The sequence below is a fragment of the Phaethon lepturus genome, unplaced genomic scaffold (assembly GCF_000687285.1).
Source record: "Phaethon lepturus isolate BGI_N335 unplaced genomic scaffold, ASM68728v1 scaffold20365, whole genome shotgun sequence".
NCBI lineage: Eukaryota > Metazoa > Chordata > Aves > Phaethontiformes > Phaethontidae > Phaethon > Phaethon lepturus.
The window spans coordinates 40371-58876 of NW_010538624.1; the positions used below are offsets into that span (position 1 = coordinate 40371).

At 38.2% G+C, this 18506-nt stretch overlaps 1 protein-coding gene across 1 annotated transcript; it reads right to left on the reverse strand.

Annotated features, from left to right (window-relative positions):
- Positions 1-7331: 7331 nt before the first annotated feature.
- LOC104620607 (chromosome unknown open reading frame, human C1orf159) lies at positions 7332-18388 on the reverse strand. The gene is made up of 8 exons (XM_010286884.1): positions 18303-18388; positions 16693-16768; positions 14631-14735; positions 13662-13727; positions 12155-12289; positions 10069-10094; positions 9679-9709; positions 7332-7968 (listed from the first exon to the last, which is right to left on the reverse strand). The coding sequence occupies exons 1-8, from the start codon at positions 18372-18374 to the stop codon at positions 7871-7873; spliced, it is 609 nt and encodes a 202-aa protein (XP_010285186.1). The 5' UTR covers positions 18375-18388; the 3' UTR covers positions 7332-7870.
- Between the last annotated feature and the right edge of the window lie 118 nt (positions 18389-18506).

An 18506-nucleotide genomic window follows, 5' to 3' on the forward strand; every position in this document is an offset into this window, starting at 1 on the left:
TGCAGCATTTGTGCAGTTTTTTTGAAGACTGCTCCCAGAACACCAGTTCCTGTACTTCAAGGCCTGCTTTGCTCAGTGACAGGTTGCAGAGCAGCCACGGCCCTGAGCCCAGCGAGCACTGCAGCGTTTGTAGTCAGGCAATCTTTATTGCTTCAGAGACAAGAAGCAGCCTTCACATACAGCACCGAACATCACTTGGAGCCCTCTGAAGCTCCACAGCGCTCCCTGAAAAAGCCGTACGTGTCCAACAGGCAATGCGACACGGAGCACGCAGACTGCCTGTGCTTAGGCGAGCATGGGATGCTCAGCATCCCAGATCCTCCTCTGCTTGGCCTTCTGCTGGTAGGAGGGGATGTCCCACAGTTGGGAAAGCTCTGCTTCTGCCCCACACTGTGGAAATCTGTACACAGGACATTCCAAACTCTCCAAGTCTCAGATTAGCCTGTGCAAACTCAATAGAAAAGCCAGAGCTATTTTTCTGGTTCATCTTGTTTGGGGATCTAAAAGTCGATGATCCAGAATATTAAAAAAACAAAACAAAACAAAACACACACACACACAAAAAACCCAAAACACTACAACCCACGCCCCACACAAACAACAATCCTCAACTACAAAATTCAGAAGAGCCTAATGAAGTTAGTGTCATGTAAATAATATTTTAAAACACCTACAGAAAGATCAGCTTGTAACACCAGCCATGGGACTTAAGGAACACGAACCACACCAAGAAATCAGGGCATGACCAAAGTCAAGATACTAGGTTTAATCTCATACTGAATTGCAGTGTGCAACACCATATTCCGTCTAGATAATTGTCTTTATCACTCCAGCAATAGAAATGTAACTATCTGACCTGAGTAAAATCTCATCCTCTCCTGCTTTAACTGGCTCTTTAGTTAAGATACAGACCATAAACTCTCATCAAATGAGCATCCAGCTCAAGTAATACTTAACCTTCAGTGATGCTCCTTGTATTTTGGCAGGTATTTGACCACTAGAATTGCACGTTCAACCTTTTCCTTTGAGAATGAAGATATGCTTTACTTCATCCAGTTGATGGCACATATATACAAGCCGATTATCACAATTTGTGTCAACTGTTCCATAACTGAAAGCTGTTATTGAGCTTTCATCTACTTAGTTTGTCAGCACAAGCAATAGGGAAAGCTAAGTCAGTGTGGATGCTAAAGGCTTAGCGAGGGAGCAGAGCACTGTAGTGCATGCTTTTTCTCAGCTGCTTGGATTCAAAGCACAACATTAAACTAAACATACCTACTGTCTTTTTGACTTCTACTGAATGCGGAGAAGGTTCCCAATGATTTAATTTCATAGATTTAACTTCATAAGTATGTGAGGTATTATGATATGGAGACTCAAGACTGTACACATGTAGCTCTCATTAGAGAGCTATGTAAAACTGTGGATTAAGCTCCCGCCAGCTCTCTGAGCCAGCAGGACAGAAGCCAACACTGATTCAGGAATTGTTTACCCACAGAGCTAATAAGAACCCATGCTTCTCAGATGGATGTGTTAGCATGGGCGAACTTCCACACTATCAAGGCCGCGGGGGTTTGGAGGAGAATTTGTTCAAATCCTGCTAATTTATAGCCAGGGCAGCAGCAAAGCTACTTAAGGACTGTTTGCACCCAAGAATGTAAACTTGCCCTTATCAGATAAGGTCATGCTAAAAATAATTCCGTGGTGATAGGGGTCCCAAGACCTGATGAATCCTCTGCCTAATCGATAATTTCTGCACTTCCAAGACTGATTTGTAATTTGCTTCTAATTTTAAAGGTCATGGTCCAGGCAACAACATTGAAATATGACTGACAGCCATTTTTGTCTTTTCTAGAATTTTTTTTTCATTTTTGCCAGCTATGATGAATGCTCAGTTTTCACACAGAAAGGGGTCGCGGTGATGGGGAATGCAAATCCCATCCTTATTCCTGAACGCAGTAGACATGATGCAACTCTGCTGGGAGGGCAGCAGCAATTATGAACCAAATTACCAAACGTCCCGGTTCTGAGGCCTGAGACATGGTCAGTTATGTGCTGGGAAGTGGACAGCCAAACTCATTTCACAGCAGTCAGACTGCAGAAACTTGCAGTCTGTAACGATTTGGGCTTGATGTGAATTGGGAGCAGATGCTGATGAAAAGCTTTTTTCCCCTCATTGTAACAAATCTAATTGCAAGTGCCCTCAGTCAAGTAAGGTCCTGAACCTTAGTACTTATAGCTCCTTTCTCAATATATTATATAAATTACATAATGAACTGGTAGTTTAAAGTTGCACGCAAACAAGATGCCTCCCCATAGTTGACTTATTCCTAAATCATTATCTTTGGCACAATTACTGCTAAAAACATTTCTGTAGCTGTTTTAAGCTCTGCCAAAAATAGTTTGAGCAGCATTTAAAATTAACTTAATTTTGTGTATGTATGTGTGTGTATATATATATTTAAAATATAATTAAGGAGACGTTTTTGCAGGTCTCCTTTCTCCTTACCCCCTTGAAAGTTTCAGATTTCATTATGTAAGTCTAGGAAATCTTCATCTCACAAGAAGCACATACAAATGTTGGTGCCACCTCCTGTCCTTTGTAGGTTGTATCTTGGGGGCCTGCAGTGTGAACACAAAGGAGATAACAGAGAGAAAGTAGCAGAATGAAGTTTAAGTTTGTAAGAAAAGATCATGCTCTAGGAAAGAGCAGTTACACATTGGTATGTAAAGGGGAGCAATTGCCATCAGAAAATTATTGGAGTTTTACAGGCAGTAACATCAAGTTATAGTAATTTGATGAGCTGATGGACTATACTACAGCATAGTGGAACAGCCTCAGCGTTACAGGAAGTTGAGTGCTCCAGACGACTGCGTTCCTGTGGGGACTGTGATTGTGAAGCAGAAGAGAACATTACCATTTGATGGATGTAAAATTGCAACAAAACAGATGACTTGTTTATAAACACCCCTCATTACAAAATCAGTATGACATGCCTAAAACCTAACCCCTTCTATATTAATCCTGTTGCAGAATACAGTAACCTCAATAGTAAAGACCTAATAATTTGGAGCAAATACCTCAGAGCTGCATCACGTCTTACTGAAACTATCACTTTAAAACACTTTCAACACTATACTAAGGGACATAAATCACCAGGCTCTGAAATAGGAAATGCAATTATCTGAATACTGTTGCTTCCAATCAGTTAGCAATAAAAATGTGTCAAGGCTATTAAAATGATAAACACTATATAATTTCATTTTTTTTCTCACCAGGGAGCATTAAAAATAAATGACAAAAATGCAAAGCAGCCTTTAGACATTTCAACAAACCTCATATGTTGGTAGCAAGAGCAACGCAGGCACGCTTGAGACATTGACTATATCTTAAGTGCATTCTTTCAAACAACTTAAAATGACAACCAAATTAATTCTGCGTGCAAGCAGGTACAACTTTTGTTTGTTTTCTCAAAGTTACTATCACACCATTGTCGGCACTAGCTTAGCACAGCACAGCTACACTTCCCTGCCAAGCTCAGTCGTTTGTAGCAGACAGCATTTCCGTCCAGTCACACTCTGCTGAATCTCTCCAACCAGTTATCTACAAATCTCAAGTAGATGAGAGAGCCTCAAGCTTTTGTATCAACTTAGGTATTCTTTCCTACTGTTCCCTTCTCTTTGCCCATGCAACTCAGATCAAAAGCAAAACAAGAGCAAAACCTCATTGTTCCTTTTTCCCAATTAGCACCTAAGTTGTCCCCCAGCTTCTTTTTCCACACCCCTTCAATTCCTTCTATAGTTTTAACAGCTTATAGTTTAACAGCTTCAAATCTTACTGTCAGGAAGTTACAGACTTGTGCCCATAATCCCAGGTGTATTTCCAAGCAACATCCCCAGGAAGCTTTTGATGGAGGCAGGGGAAGAGCAGAGAGGGGGGAAAAAAAAAAGAAAACCACAAAAGCAAATAAAAACGTAAGAGACAACCTCAGGACCACAGTTTCTCTGAACTTTGATTAACACCTAGGGGAAGATACAGTGAACCCAAGCCCTTATGTTTGCATAAAGCTTTATCACTTCATCTAGCAAACTTCATGCAGCTTCATAGAGCAAAATACTTTAGAGGGTCTGTACGCAATATTATTTCTGTTTCATTCTTTATACATGACACCAGCCTTCTGGAGGGCCTATAACTGGATAACACATTTTAGTGAAACTCAAAGTTTTAGACTTACAATTTTAAGAAATGATTGTCACAGTCTTCCATCTATGATGCACTCATCTTCAGATAACGTGATATGGATAAGGAAGACAGCTCCTCTCAGGTGTGCAAAATAAGTCTCAAATTGTTCCCTGTTGTTGTATATCCACTTACTGCCAATTTCACCTACTGAATTCAGTCGGGTGACTAATGGCAAGGACACCTAGTACCTCCTCTTCCCAAAGGCTGTTGTATTTTGGTGTGCATGGTGGTCAGAGTCCATTTAACTGACAAATCCACTTTTAAGTCTTCCTCTCCCAGCAGCTGATTTTCCAGGTCAGTTTCTCTTTGTATGTGACAGGCACCTTGGCTTTGACGACAACATTTATTAGACTTTCCACAGTGCATGCACAGTAGGTATTAAAGCATTTGGCTTATCCTTCCTCGTCGGCATACTTCACTAAAAGCAGCATCTTTCTCATACGTCAGGCTACTTCAGCTAGTTTTGTGAGGGAAAAGAGCATTGCTGAATTTAACTACTAGTACTTCAAACCATATGGCTCAGCATCCTGAATTCCTTTGGCTCAGCCCTCATTATTATGGATTGGTTTGAAAACTGGAGTTAAGAACACAAGATACATTTGTAAGAAGGAATTCCAACAAGAGTACCTAATTCCCAGGGAGGCAAAAGAGAAAAAGAACACAATTAATCAGGGATCAGGTGGGGGAAGATACCCAAACCCAAGACTACATTATCTGTCAAAGAGTTACTTTCATACCACTACAGCTAAGGCCATTATGGGTGGCTTTTGCTGTATGGTTATAATATGTGAAGATAGAGTCTGCAGAAGAAGAGCCTGGCTATCCTACTGTAGAACTGCGCAGGATCATTCAGCAGACTTCTTTTTTTAAACTTCGGTTCTGGTGGAGGAAACATGCCATATGAGCTGAAACAATGATCTCTGTTGGGTGCTAATTTTGGTCCCTTCATTCTGTGCTTGAAAATGAAACACATGAATGATCTCCAGAGTCATTAAAAAACCAACACTCAAATATGTTTATTTTGGCACAATTTAAAAATATACAAATACATTAAATATCAGGGTTCATTAAAGCCAATTTTTTTTTTTACATATATGTGTATGTATTATTATTTCGGAGGGAGATGGAAAACAAACCACCATGTTATATATTTGACAGTGCAAACAAATAGAAACTCTTTAGACCAGGAGTTCACTGTGTCAGACAGCAATAACAAAAGTTGAACAGTTCCTGAAACACAAAAAAGTAAAAATATTTGCTGCATTTAAAAGAGTTTCCGGGGCGGGGGGGAAGAGATATTATCATTGAGAAAAACTTGACTGCACAGAAGTTAGAGCATTAGACGCTAGACATTTAACTAAGTTATAGTATGCACTTGAGGATAAGATAGGGTTCAGACAGTACAATGACATGAATGATCCTTCAATAATTTATGTGTAGAAAGAATACATTAGCAACCAAGCAATACAAGAGTGCTCTATTACTGACAGATTCGCAAGCAGAAACTCCCTGCTTTCAAAGGTGCAGTTTCTTGGCATTATTTGCATAGTTACTCTTTCTCCTTAGCAGTTCGGAAAATATTCAGCGACTAAGTTCAGGAAAAACCTATGACCTCCAGACATAATTTCTACCTGTGGAAAATCACAGCAGAACAAAGATAAAATGACATCAAAATGACAGATACAAAACTGCCACCTCCTGAACTTGGAGCATATGAACTATAAAGCACATTTCATATTGACAGCTGAAGGGTCACAAAATGGCATTGTCTGCTGTCTTTAGTTTTGTCCAGTAGAACAAAAATTTATCACTGTGATAGAAAGACAATCTTACAAGTTTCTCCATACAGCAATTCAGGCTTTCTTCCCCCCTGCCATCATGGTCTGTTCTTTCTCCCCAGTCTCTGCCCTAGCTTGTTTGGATGCTACAAGAGATCTCATTACCTTGTAAGGAGAGAGATAAAAGTAAATACAACTGCACTGAAACTTACATATGAACAGGTCTACTCAATAAGATAATATATCTCCTCCCATTCCAGTTCTCATCTTTTAGCTTTGAATAAGTATTTAACCATAGAGAAAAGGGAACCTGGATCACAAGGCTTAGACACTCCATATGGGTGTCATGTCAGCTCAAGACAGTTATGTTCACATTTTCCTGAAAAAGAGAACCGAGTGTTCCAGTTTATTTTCATGCCAGTGGATGCTGATGAAGAGCTTCCAAGTAATTTATTTTAGGAGCATAGACCCATGATGAAGTGCCAGCTAAACCAAAACAGGCAATAGCAACACAGGTAGGTGGGAATGCACAAGCTGCATAGTTATAATTTCACATATGGTGTCAGTGACACTTCAACCAATTTAGCATCGTCAGGTTCTTCACTTATTTCCCAGTCACCTACTCTTATGCCCATACCACTGTGCCCGTTACGCTGATACAAGTGTTTACATGGCAACAGTCTCAATCGTGCCAGGAAAAAAACTGGTGAAGGATAACCTAGCCAAAAAAAATTGATTTACAGGTACTTTAATTTCCTGATGAAGTAACTACTCAACCACACAGTTGGCATGAGATGGGCAAGAACAAGCATCTGAGAGTGGGGTCTTTTTATTGGCACTTTCAACAAGGGAATGCTTGTTGAGCTCTGTCATAAGGTGCTGGCCTGCAGGTGTCAGGCATATTAGTGAAGGGCTTAACCAAAGAAACCCCGTATTGCATTGGCAGAAATTCACCTGACTTCTCCAGTTCATCTCAATACTCACCGACATGTCTAACAGATACACAGCTACCCTGCAGGAATTTTGGTTTCCCTTCAACTTCTGTGTTAATGGAAGGAAGCTAGTGGAGACAGCCTTTGCAGGACAGACATAGCAGCCTATCAGTTACAAAGCCATAGCAAATGGCTCTTTGTCCAAGGACTGAACTGACACCACTGGAAAAGCTTCCCAATAAATTCTCATACTTGGGATTGGACCCATGCCGACACCACAGCCTTCCAAAGCACCAAGAACAACAGTATCTAGATAGTGGATCTATATTAACAGTTAAAAACCAGGGTCAGCTACGTCACAGGCTGAAGAGGGTGCTCCAGGAGGTATAATTTTTTTGCTTCAAAAGGATACCGCGTGTTAAGTATTGTTATATTGTCCTACAACATAAAGCAGTGGCACTTAGTGTTAGCATTTACAAGTGGGTCCTTCAAGCAAGTCCACATCCTTGAGTAACCCCAGTATTTTGTGTTGGCCTGCAGCACTGAGACTTTCCGCTCTGGGGACACAGAACACATCACAACACAGGAAGAACTTGCCAAAACTGAAAGTGTACCAAAAAAAGGCAGATTCTTTAAGGATTTTAAACACAGCATCTGTAGGAGACAAATGAAACCACAGAGCTGGAATAGTGCATTTCAAGATCACCAAAGCAGTTCACCAAACCAGATGTAGCCTGCCATCAATATCTTTACATTAGTTCATTTCTCTGTTAACATTTGGCACAAACCCTTTGACACAGTAATTTGGCTTCCATTTAGGTCAGCAGCTTGCGATGTTTTCCTGGCACTTCAGTGGATTCAGAAAAAGTTTCTTCAACACTGTGTACACTTGTAAAGTCCTCAGCCAAGAATGAAGGCTAAACATTGCTGACCCTGGTTTCAGAAGAAGAGATCATAGCAGCAGATGCAGACGTCACTAGTGACCGTTCTCGTCTGACATATCGTGGCTTCCGAACTGAAATGGTGGGCACAGAAACATCATTAGCACCTGCTGTAATAAGCATGCCTTTATCACTACTTCATAACACACATGCCACGTAACAGTTCCTGAGTGACCAAAGTCATTCTGGACCTTAATAAAAACCACCAAAACAAAACACCAAAAACCCTACATGGAGCTGAGATATAGCAAAAGTCCACAAATAAACTTTTTAAACAAGCTTCTAATGGCCTACTAAATCAGGTGCTCATTACAAATTAGCATTTCTATTATTTGTAAGTGTTTATAGTACACGTAGCTTTCCATTTCCAGCCCTACCAATACCTTCCCCAACTGTACTTCCTTTTTACATAGATGTACAAGTTAAGATAAGGAAATTAAGACTCTTCACGAGCAGAACTGTCTGTCAGTTTAACAGCCAGACCCAGACCAGGTTTGGAACACATCTAAAAAATGTCTAAAACTTAAAGACTGCATTAATAAAAATTAAATTTTAATTATACCATCTTGATTAAAAAGGCCTATGCATACATGAGTGAGACCAGAAGTTTTGCTGAGCTTAGAAGGGCATTATTTCTTAAGTTTTTAAAAGACTTGGTCTGTCTCACTTTAAGTCACCACAAGTTCTGTCATTGTCTTGAAAGTACATGGATAAAGCGTAGAGACAAGATATTCTACTGTATTACCCTGGCCAAATAAATCCACTTTCCTAGCCACTCTAAATTAATTTCACGTATAGATAAAAATTTTTCTATCATTTGCAAAATATGTCCTTTACTACCTACTTCTTTTTGAACTTTGTTAGATGGTCAGAGACACTTAAAAGAACACCTTTATTTGATTAGGTGTAATCCATTGCCCTTTTAAATATCTCTTTTGGCAGAGTCATATTTAGATATTTCATGCATTATTAGGCTCTCACTGGCTCATTACTAATACAAGAATAGCACATGCTATTTCCTAGAAGTAGCACAAATTTAGAGGCCCACCAAAAAGCAAGTTTTTGCTCTTGGATTACCAAGAGCTGGTGTAAAACAGTGGATTAGAGCACAAACTTCTCAGTAATATTTATAGGTTGTAATGATGAAAAATTGGGTAGGAAAATTGAGACAAGCTGATTAGACGAAATCTGCCCCAAGAAATAAATTTCTGCCCAAGTTTCACATGTATTAAAAACCCACCCTGCCAAAAAGAGCCAATCTACAAGCAGCCCAGACACTACATACACATGAAATGGTATATTCCAAACAGTCTGTGTTACATGTTTCAGGAAACTGATGAGCTTCAAATCAGCAAACCTGAAAATGAGCCAACCTGGCATTGCCAAGAAGACTCCAACCCTGAAAATAGGTCCCAGACTGAATAATTTATTTTTGAGTGCTTATGAAAAAATATTGCATCTACTTGTAAGACTTCTCTATTAGGATAGAGAAGTCAAAGATCTATTTTAGGAGCCGTCAAAGATCTCTTTAATTAAAGCCTATGTTAATTAAAGCAATAAATCCTATCAAAAAGGTCTACTAGACAGATTTCATCGAATTTCTGTCCCTTCAACAGATTCCACAGTTCTGTAATAGGCTTTACAGGTAATTGTTTTGACTTGCTGTGTGTTCTTAGCATATCCACTTTGAGATAGTTTGCCTGTTTTTCAGTAACAAGATGCATAAAAGGGAAGCCAACAGGTAAAATATTTGCAGCAACATGCCCCAGAGAGCAGTTCCTCACCTGAAGAAGCTGGGGGAGGTATCATGGATGCCTGCATAACAGAAGAATGATCATGTCAAACAAAGCACCTTTTGTCTTCACAGTCTTTCATTAAAAAATATAGGAATGTTTTATTAAAAAAATACAGGAATGTTTTAGGGTTCCAATAGCATTTACTGTGTACATAGTCTTTCTTGGAGAAAGTAACTCAACAGAACTCATATGGTCAGTATTCATCTTTCACCTTTTTTCCCCGTTTGGACAAAGAACCCCAAAACACCTTTTATTTTTATTTCAGTCTCTCATGCATCAGATTAAGTGGCTCCCTGACAAACTGTTAAAACTTTAAATTATTGTTTACTTGATGTTTTATGCTTGCATGTTCCTATAGGAAGGACAGAATTTACTTACTGTTTCACTAGGCTGGAGAACAGATGCTAAAAGAGAGAGAAAGAAAGAGACTAACCGTCATTGATCTAGAAGGCTAGAATCACTACTTTTCTAAAAATACATGCGTGCAACAAAATAGTTCTATTGTTAAAAAAATAGTTTTGTCACAAAGACTACCAACAGATCAGAACATTCAAAAATCCCATCAGTAGAATACATTGTCTGTAGGACTCTTTCCAGGATTAGAGATAAAAGGTTGCAAAGGTCTCCAAGAATGACTTCTTTTAGCTCTCAAAGAAGGTAGCCACAGCGCTATCTCTTTAATATGAAGAAGCTTCAGTAGGAAAAATGGCACCCTGAGCCAACTACCAGAAAAAGACAGTACAAATAGAAAACAACCGAGCAGTGAAAGATGCAACCCTTTTATACAAGAGGTTGCTGCCTTTATTGTCCACATGATAATCATTATCCAGATAGAATGAAAGTTAACATGATAATAAGCCAGAGAAATGTTTCTAATGCTTCTCCTTCAACGAAGGTTACCAATGCTTTAGCCTGCTGTACTGGAGTGAACTATCAATACAAAATGCAGAAGCCAGACCAGTATCACTGAAGCAACAGAGGTCTGGTGTCCTGCTGGCTTAGATACGTCATAGCACAACAGCTCTTGACCCAGTTAAAAACTGAAGGAGAATCTTGTACTAACTAAATTTACTTGAAGACACATGCAAAAGCAACCGAGAGGTTTCAGTATGGCAGTTGTGATTAGGATACTAGCAGTTCCTGTGGCACTGATCAACTTTGACCTACTGTTGTATACTTTTACATAAAATGATACTACAGAGACCATGATGTTCCATGAAGTTACTATGACTATACACAACATTCTTAGCCAAACAATGGAACTCTATTGCTCCACCCAGCCCCTTCTTTTTCTCTTTTTAAGCTTATTTCTATTGTGACAGTCTATCTTGAGCTTGGTCCTGTAAGACATGAATGAAAATAACAGGTCTATTTGTTTAGCAGACCTAACCAGTAAACAGCTTGCTTTCAACAGAAGGAGCTCTAACACAGCAAATGCTGTGCTAGAGGTTGTCATGGAAATCATTCAAAGAATAGAAGGAGTGAGACAAAGTCATGGATCAGCCTCAGTTTCATGAAAAACACTGGGCAAAATGGAGACATCACCTTCCACAGATTTTGCTCATCATCTCCCAGAAATTGAAGACCAATAAAATGTGAACACATAAAACAACTTCACAGAAGCTGAAGCGTCTAAAAGAGCCAAATGCCTATATAAAGTCTTGGTGCCCTATGGTAACATAGATCCCAGGTGTTCTTCCCCTAGCTTTTCTGGAATCACTTTGGCATGAAGTCAGGTCACTGCATTTTAGTTATATGGCTTCATTTCTTGGTAACAGGAATGGCAGAAATAAAAAATAAATTGCATTACAAAAAGAAAAGCTATGGGGTGTTTGATTTAAAAAAAAAAAAATTAGGCAGTTGGCTCTTCCAAGCCCCAGTTTAGTGGCACAGTTGAATTAGTAGTGCACTAATGAGGAACCTCAAATTCCATTCCCTTTCTCCTGCTGCGGACACATTCATGGTAAGCAGGCTGCCTTCTAGTATTACAGTTACCTTCTCTCTAAACCAAGAACAAACAAGGCTTTATAAATGTCTGGCATTTAGCATACCAAAATAAACAAGTGCTATTAAGTTCTACCAAAAAAGCGTGCAAAAAGCATTGACTGATTCCTTTTTGAAATCAGATACCTAATATTCAGTGACAAGTAATGTCAAGTATTGTACTCCGGCAAATCTTTGAAAGCTACAAAAAACAATAGCTGAGTTAGTCTAAGTGTGCTTAGGTGCATATTACACAATTTATCTCACTGAGAACAGGCATCCTCTCCACTGCCATGAAAACATGATACTGTAAAGAAAAATTTTCTCCTGCTATATATCTAGTTTGCATTGCTTTGGATGATCAAGAGATAGCTACATTAAGTTCGAACGCTGACATGAAGAAATTTAAAAGGTTTCAAATTAAGAAACTGAGCAAAGGCCAAAACTTTAGAGATTAAATACACAATTAGAGGTATCTTACCTTTGTTTCTTCTGTAGAAAACATTAGGAAGTTTATTGGCACGTTTGAGGTAGAAGAAAGAAGCAACAGACAGAATCAGGAATAAACTGATGAAAAATGTCCCTAAGATGAGAGAGGCTGCCACTTCTGGGCCTCCTGTACAAAAGTGGGGTGGTGGGGGGAGGAGAGAGAGGGAGAGGGAAGACTATTACTGACTAGAAGTCTCTCCCAACAAAAGGGTTAAACAAAAGATAAAGACCAACTTCCTGATATTCATAGGAGGAAAAAAAACAGTGGGTTTTGTTTAAATATATAGGCAGACCTTACAGACCTTGAAACACTTGCAAAGATCTTTCAATAATCATTTCATTATACAAACAACTTCCCCAACCCCACCTACCAAATATCAGGAAAGCCTTAATCTCTACTTTCCTGAAGATAGACACAGATTTTTAATCCACCATTCTGTTTCTTTTATACAACTTTCAAAACCAGTGCTGGAAAGCAGTCAACACCAATATTGTTCTTTTAGTCCTTAAATGAAATCTTCTAAAGACAGAACTTGTCAACAGACAATATACCACTGGAACAGTACACCCAGTATGTTTTCCACAAGTGACTGATATAGAAACCATCCCAAGGAGGCAGACATTAGCAAAAGGTGCCCTCCTTCACCTCTATCCTGCTTCCCCTGCCTCAAAAAATGCCCTGCATATTTATTCTGCCGTTTTGTTTATTTAATATTATGATCCCAAAGAGCAAGTATTTTAAGAAACAAAAGTTGTTTATTATTTTGTTGCAGATGAATTAGGACAACAGATCTATATGACAAGCTCTACTTTAGAAGTGCACGTTGTGAAGAGCAATACATACTTCAAGTATACACACATGACAAAGACAGATCTTAGAAAGGGATCAGCAGCACCCAAATTTGACATGGCGGTTTAGCTTTCCTTTTTAAGAGCACTGATAAGCACTCACCCTGTAACACTAAATCACTTCATCTGGCATCCTATCTCTTGCTGAAGTATGCAATGCTGCTATCTAAATAGTTTCTATATTATTCTTACCAGTGTCGAACAAGTATTTTTAGGATATTAAACAGAAATGACTGGTCAGCAGTAATAAAAATCAACCTATAGAAGGGCTAACCAAGATGTAATAGATGTGTAACGTTGCTTCACCCCTAAAACCCAAAACTCTTGCAGCATAAGGTTCAAAACGAAAGTGATGGGGTTATAAGTAACCTGCTCAACCTGTACCAGAAAAATCACTTCAAGATCACTAGGACAAGATGAAAGAACCATTCCATAAAATGCAGTTACCTCAAAATTAAACTCTAAGACATGTAAAAGATTCTCATTGAGAGCAAGCCAGAAAAAGTAAAAGTGGCTACTACCTGTAGAATAAAACCTATGCTACAGAAAAATATACTGTACAACTTGTTTCAAATACCATGTCATGAGGGGGTTGGGACACAGTGAATAATCACAAAGCCTGCACCCAATAGGTATTTCCATTTACTCACCTATGTTCTGTATGAAAGGAGTTACAGTGCTAATATTCATTTGGAAATTCATTCCTCTGATACCAGCTGTAATAAAAAAATATTTTTTTTAAATTATAATCTGACAAAAGCTACAGATTTATTGAAAAAATCTTAGTAAAAGGCTGTTACACTTCTCAGTAATTATTTGAAATTGTAGAAGAATCCTGATTTCTCCCATGAAAAATTCATTCTTTGTATCACTTTTAAGAACTTCAAAGAAGGAAGCAAACAAGCATCATCATAATTTATCCAGAAAGAAAATAATTCATTGGTGCATTTCCCACAAACTTAGATCAAGTTTCTTATCTCTTTCATTAAAAATATTTACAAGGAATTGAATGATTCTCACCTCTCAAAGCACATGTACAAAACGAATCTAGCCTTCTTAACATAGATTTTTCAAGGAACTCGAGTACAGTCTAAGCTATTTTGTGCTCTGGAGAAGTCCTTAGCAAACACCCACAGCAAATGCCTTTTTCTTACAGCAGAGATTAAAGCAGCCACACAATTCAGTATTCACTGTATGTTTGACAGGTCCTACCCTTTAAGTTTAATCACTTTGATGTTTAGGACTTTTTTATTTTAAGAACTTACATTGGTCAGAAGGATTTTTTTTTTTTATGTTGCATTTCGTTTTGCAGGTTAGGTACCCTAATATAGGACAAAATTTTTATTCCTACCCCTCCCCCATATTCTCAAATGGTTCCACAGCACTCTGCACAGTTTCTGCAAACTAAATTTCAGAGTTTCCATAGGTTTTGTTGCATGTTCAAAAGCTCAGAGTTATATTAGGACTTTGGAAAAGGTTGAAGTTTCACAAGGGAGGGGAAAAAAAAATCTGCAATATTTGATGCCTTCTTGAACTGTCTTTGCGGGACCACGCATGCAGGAAGAGATCTCAGTACCATAAAAATACCCATCAAAATAAAGAGATGGTAGAAGACTCACTATTTTTGCATTCAGTCAGATTGTAAACAGATGAAACAGGAAGAGTTTCATTTTTGCATTTAATGCAGCTACTACTGCCATCCTCATTCCATCGTCTGTAACAACCTGCATAAGAATAAGATGTACAGAGGTTTGAAAGCAACAAAAGCGACACTGAAGATACTTCCTAGTCTTCAGAAAGAGGCAGAGGCAACAGAAATTCCCTCCGTTTGGTCTACCAGTTACAAGTCCTTCCTAATATATTACACAAGTTAAGAGGTTTCATTTCGAAGTGTTTAATCCAGAAAAGATATAACTTTAAGGGCCAAAAAGGAGAAAGACTTATAAGCAAACAACTCCCAGAGGGCAATTTCAACATAGCTCCATTCACCGCTTTGCCTGTCTTAGTTTTGAGAAAAATGGGAAGTGTCTAACAACGTGTAGCTACCCTCAACAATACTAAAAAAAAAAAGCATAATTTTACCGTTATTTTCAGAGGTCATATACTGTTGAAACAAAATTTAATGCCATTTTAATATATAGTGTTGAAAACAGAAGTAGGCAGGAACAAAGGTGCTAAGAACCAGAGTGTACTTGGATGAAAAAAAGATGCTGGTGTCCCTATAGTCAATCACTTGAAGCATGGCAAGCTAAAATACAAATACTGCCATAATACAGTCTTTTTCCCATGTCTCAGACCTCTCAAGTACTGTACAATTTGTTTCATTTTAAAAAGAACCCAAGTGTGTTTAAACTATTCTGTGACAGATAGCGACTGTTTGATATCAGTCACCCTACCATGCATGCTGTAAACTGATTAAACTTTCATCTTGGCCTATGTCTTCAATGTTCAAATCTCTCAATTTATGTGTAAATGCACATACTCCTATGTCTTTGTTAAGAAAAAAAAAGTTAGGGCACATCTTCCATAACAACTTCATTTAATACAATAAAGCTGGTGGTTTCACTTGAGGCTTGGACTTGAGACATGAAGATTAGAAGGATATTCCTACTAGATCATATTACAGCCTACACTTAAAGGGGGGAAAAAACCCCCAACTTACATGCTGGCTACAATCCAGTTCTATAGAGCCCTGAGCCAAATTAGTATCAATTACCCCACAAAGCAAACCATTAGTAAGGTGCTGATTTGGAAACAGCTCTGCTGCTACATTTTCCTTACAGAGAAGCAGCATGTTTGATGCCCACAGTAATAAATTACATCTGACATTTAATCTAAACACAAGCAGACGCAAAAACTTTCTACAGTAATAGGAAGGAAGCATCAAAGCGCTTGTCTGACACCAAAGATATTGGTAGATTATCAGTTTACAATAAGATTTAAGAGAATGCAATACTATAATTTGGAGACGATTGTTCATACCATATCTAAGATCATTTAGAAGCAGAAATTACTGCATTAAATGAAACAACAGCCAGAGAAGCTAACAAAGCAGTGAAAATAGATAGGCTTAAAATACTTTAACAACCCTCACAAGGAAATGACTGAACCCAGAAGTGGACCCCAATTTTTGAGTCACAAATTTTCTTGTTACTGTGGGCTCTGAAGCTATTTTCCTACTTTTACTCTCTGATTTTAAATAAAATAGCATTAAAAAAAGACCACCCTTTTGCTATTGCTGGAGAGCGACAAAAGAAGTTTTTAACTCCCTTTAGAAGAAACAGCTCCACATATATGGCACAAGGAAGAATGAGGCATTCTGTGCTAACAAGACAATATTGAAATTATTCTTAATGCTCCCCTAGATACACATTACAGCATTTTTGCTTTTTATGCTCATTATATGGGCTTTTAGGGCTTTTAAGCATTTACAATAGCTCTTACATAATCCAGCTGCACACTAAATAAAGATAAAGAATAAACTTTTTAATATGTGTCTATTCTCCTTCCAAGAACAACATTTGTGAGTCATAGGAAAAGCATTACCTTGTGTGTATAGAGGAAAAAAGACTTCAACATGTACATGCACTAATTATTTTGTTTTCATCCCCAATCAATCAGTATTTTGGTGTTAACTGTCAAAAATAATCTGGAATTTTATTAAACTATGACACAATATACCTGGACTGCACTGGTTGGTTACCGGACAGGAACTGTTTGAATCCAACACATCCACACAGCATTCTGTTTCTGAAACCTAAGAAAAGAAGTTACATTACATTTCACACCATTCTTAAGTTTACTAAAATGCTTCAACAAAAAAGCTACAGAAAACGTAGAGGAATAAGCAGTAATTACAGCAAGTTTTAGCTGCAGCTTCTTTTCTTTTTGCATTAAGCAACCTTAAGATAGATGCACCATCAAGCGGATTTTGACCTGGCAGCTGCTACCCAAACTAACACTTTCAGAACAAACACACACTCCACTGTTGACTTTAGACAAAGCCTCAAAAAACTGCTTTAGAAATACACTTGCTAAATTCTTCAGTGAAGCACAGTTCAGAAGGAGATTTATCCTTCCTACAGCACCACACAAACGCCCTAACAGATTTGCTCGGAAATACTACTGGCAAAATGGGAAAAGCCAGTTTTCACCGAATACCCATATTGCAAGTGATGATAACATCTACATTCAGCAGAGCAATCCAGCAGAACTACAAAAGCTTCTTCCTTCAACATTTAATATAAATAATAACTTCACATATCCTGAAGGCACGTAGGGTTTTTTTGTGTCTGTTTATATAAAAACCAGTTTCAAAATTATTTACAAATTACAACAAGCCATGACATACACTTTGAGATAAATGGTTGTTAGAAACTGTGGTTCTTTTGATAGATATTAGTAACATCCCGTATAGACTTGGGCATATCTACTCTCTGAATCTGTACAAGAAGAATAAGCCACAGAATTCCCACATCTTTTAAAGTTTTGCAGGTACATTCCCCTAAAGAATATAGCAAGTCAAATCAGTCTTAAAAAGTGATGAAGTGTTCTTGATCAAAAGTAACAAGACCTAACCTATATTCAGCCATAGAAGTAACTTAGATACATCTAACATGTAACAGCCAGTATCATTCTGCTTATCAGCATGACCCATCAAACCCAGAGGTGACAAAGATCAAAGCTATCAGGAGAAATGGTTGGGACTGTCAAAACTGAAATTAGTAGGCTAACTTCACACTGCTAGTGCATCATGGGGAGGTAGACTACAGAAAAGAACCAGAAGATCTACAGGTAACATGCTTAAGAAGAGTTTCTTTAAAAGTTTTGTTGGTCAAACTCTCCTGCAAGCAGAACTTTATACTCTGACCTTTTCCTGTGACTTGAAGCAGCATTTGCTTCAGAGCTTGTCAGTCATTTGAAAAGTTAACTTTAGGGTATCCATGTTTTAGATTTTTTGTAGTTAAACTGCCAAGCAGCTTGAAAAGTGTTTTTTGGTAATCAGAGTGCTTTTTGATCATCAGGGTGCTTTTTTCCACATGTGTGAAGCTTCATCAGTTGCATCCCTGCTAGCCTACAACCACATGACTAGGAAGAATTCAATGCTTTAATAGGCAATCAGCCATCACAGCAAATTGAACCACTGTAAAAGTTTCAGTTAATGACTGCTAGCAGTATAGGTCATTTCTGTTGAACTAGAAAGCCTTCTACAAACTGCACCATAAGAAGAAAATAATCTGATCCTTCTGTTTTTATAGTGCCTAGCATGACAAAATACATGAAGGACCTACCGAACTTTCAGTAGATTTGCTGGCAACTTCTGCTACGAGTCTAGTTAAGAGAAGGACATATGGCACCTCCATGTCCAGGAAAGACACAGGTCTAAATAAGAACAGGGAAAGAAATTAGAATGCCTTATTAATGACAGAGAAGTTACATTTTCCTTTTGTTAAGGAAATGAGAATCACAGACTCTTTGGGTTGGAAGGGACCTTT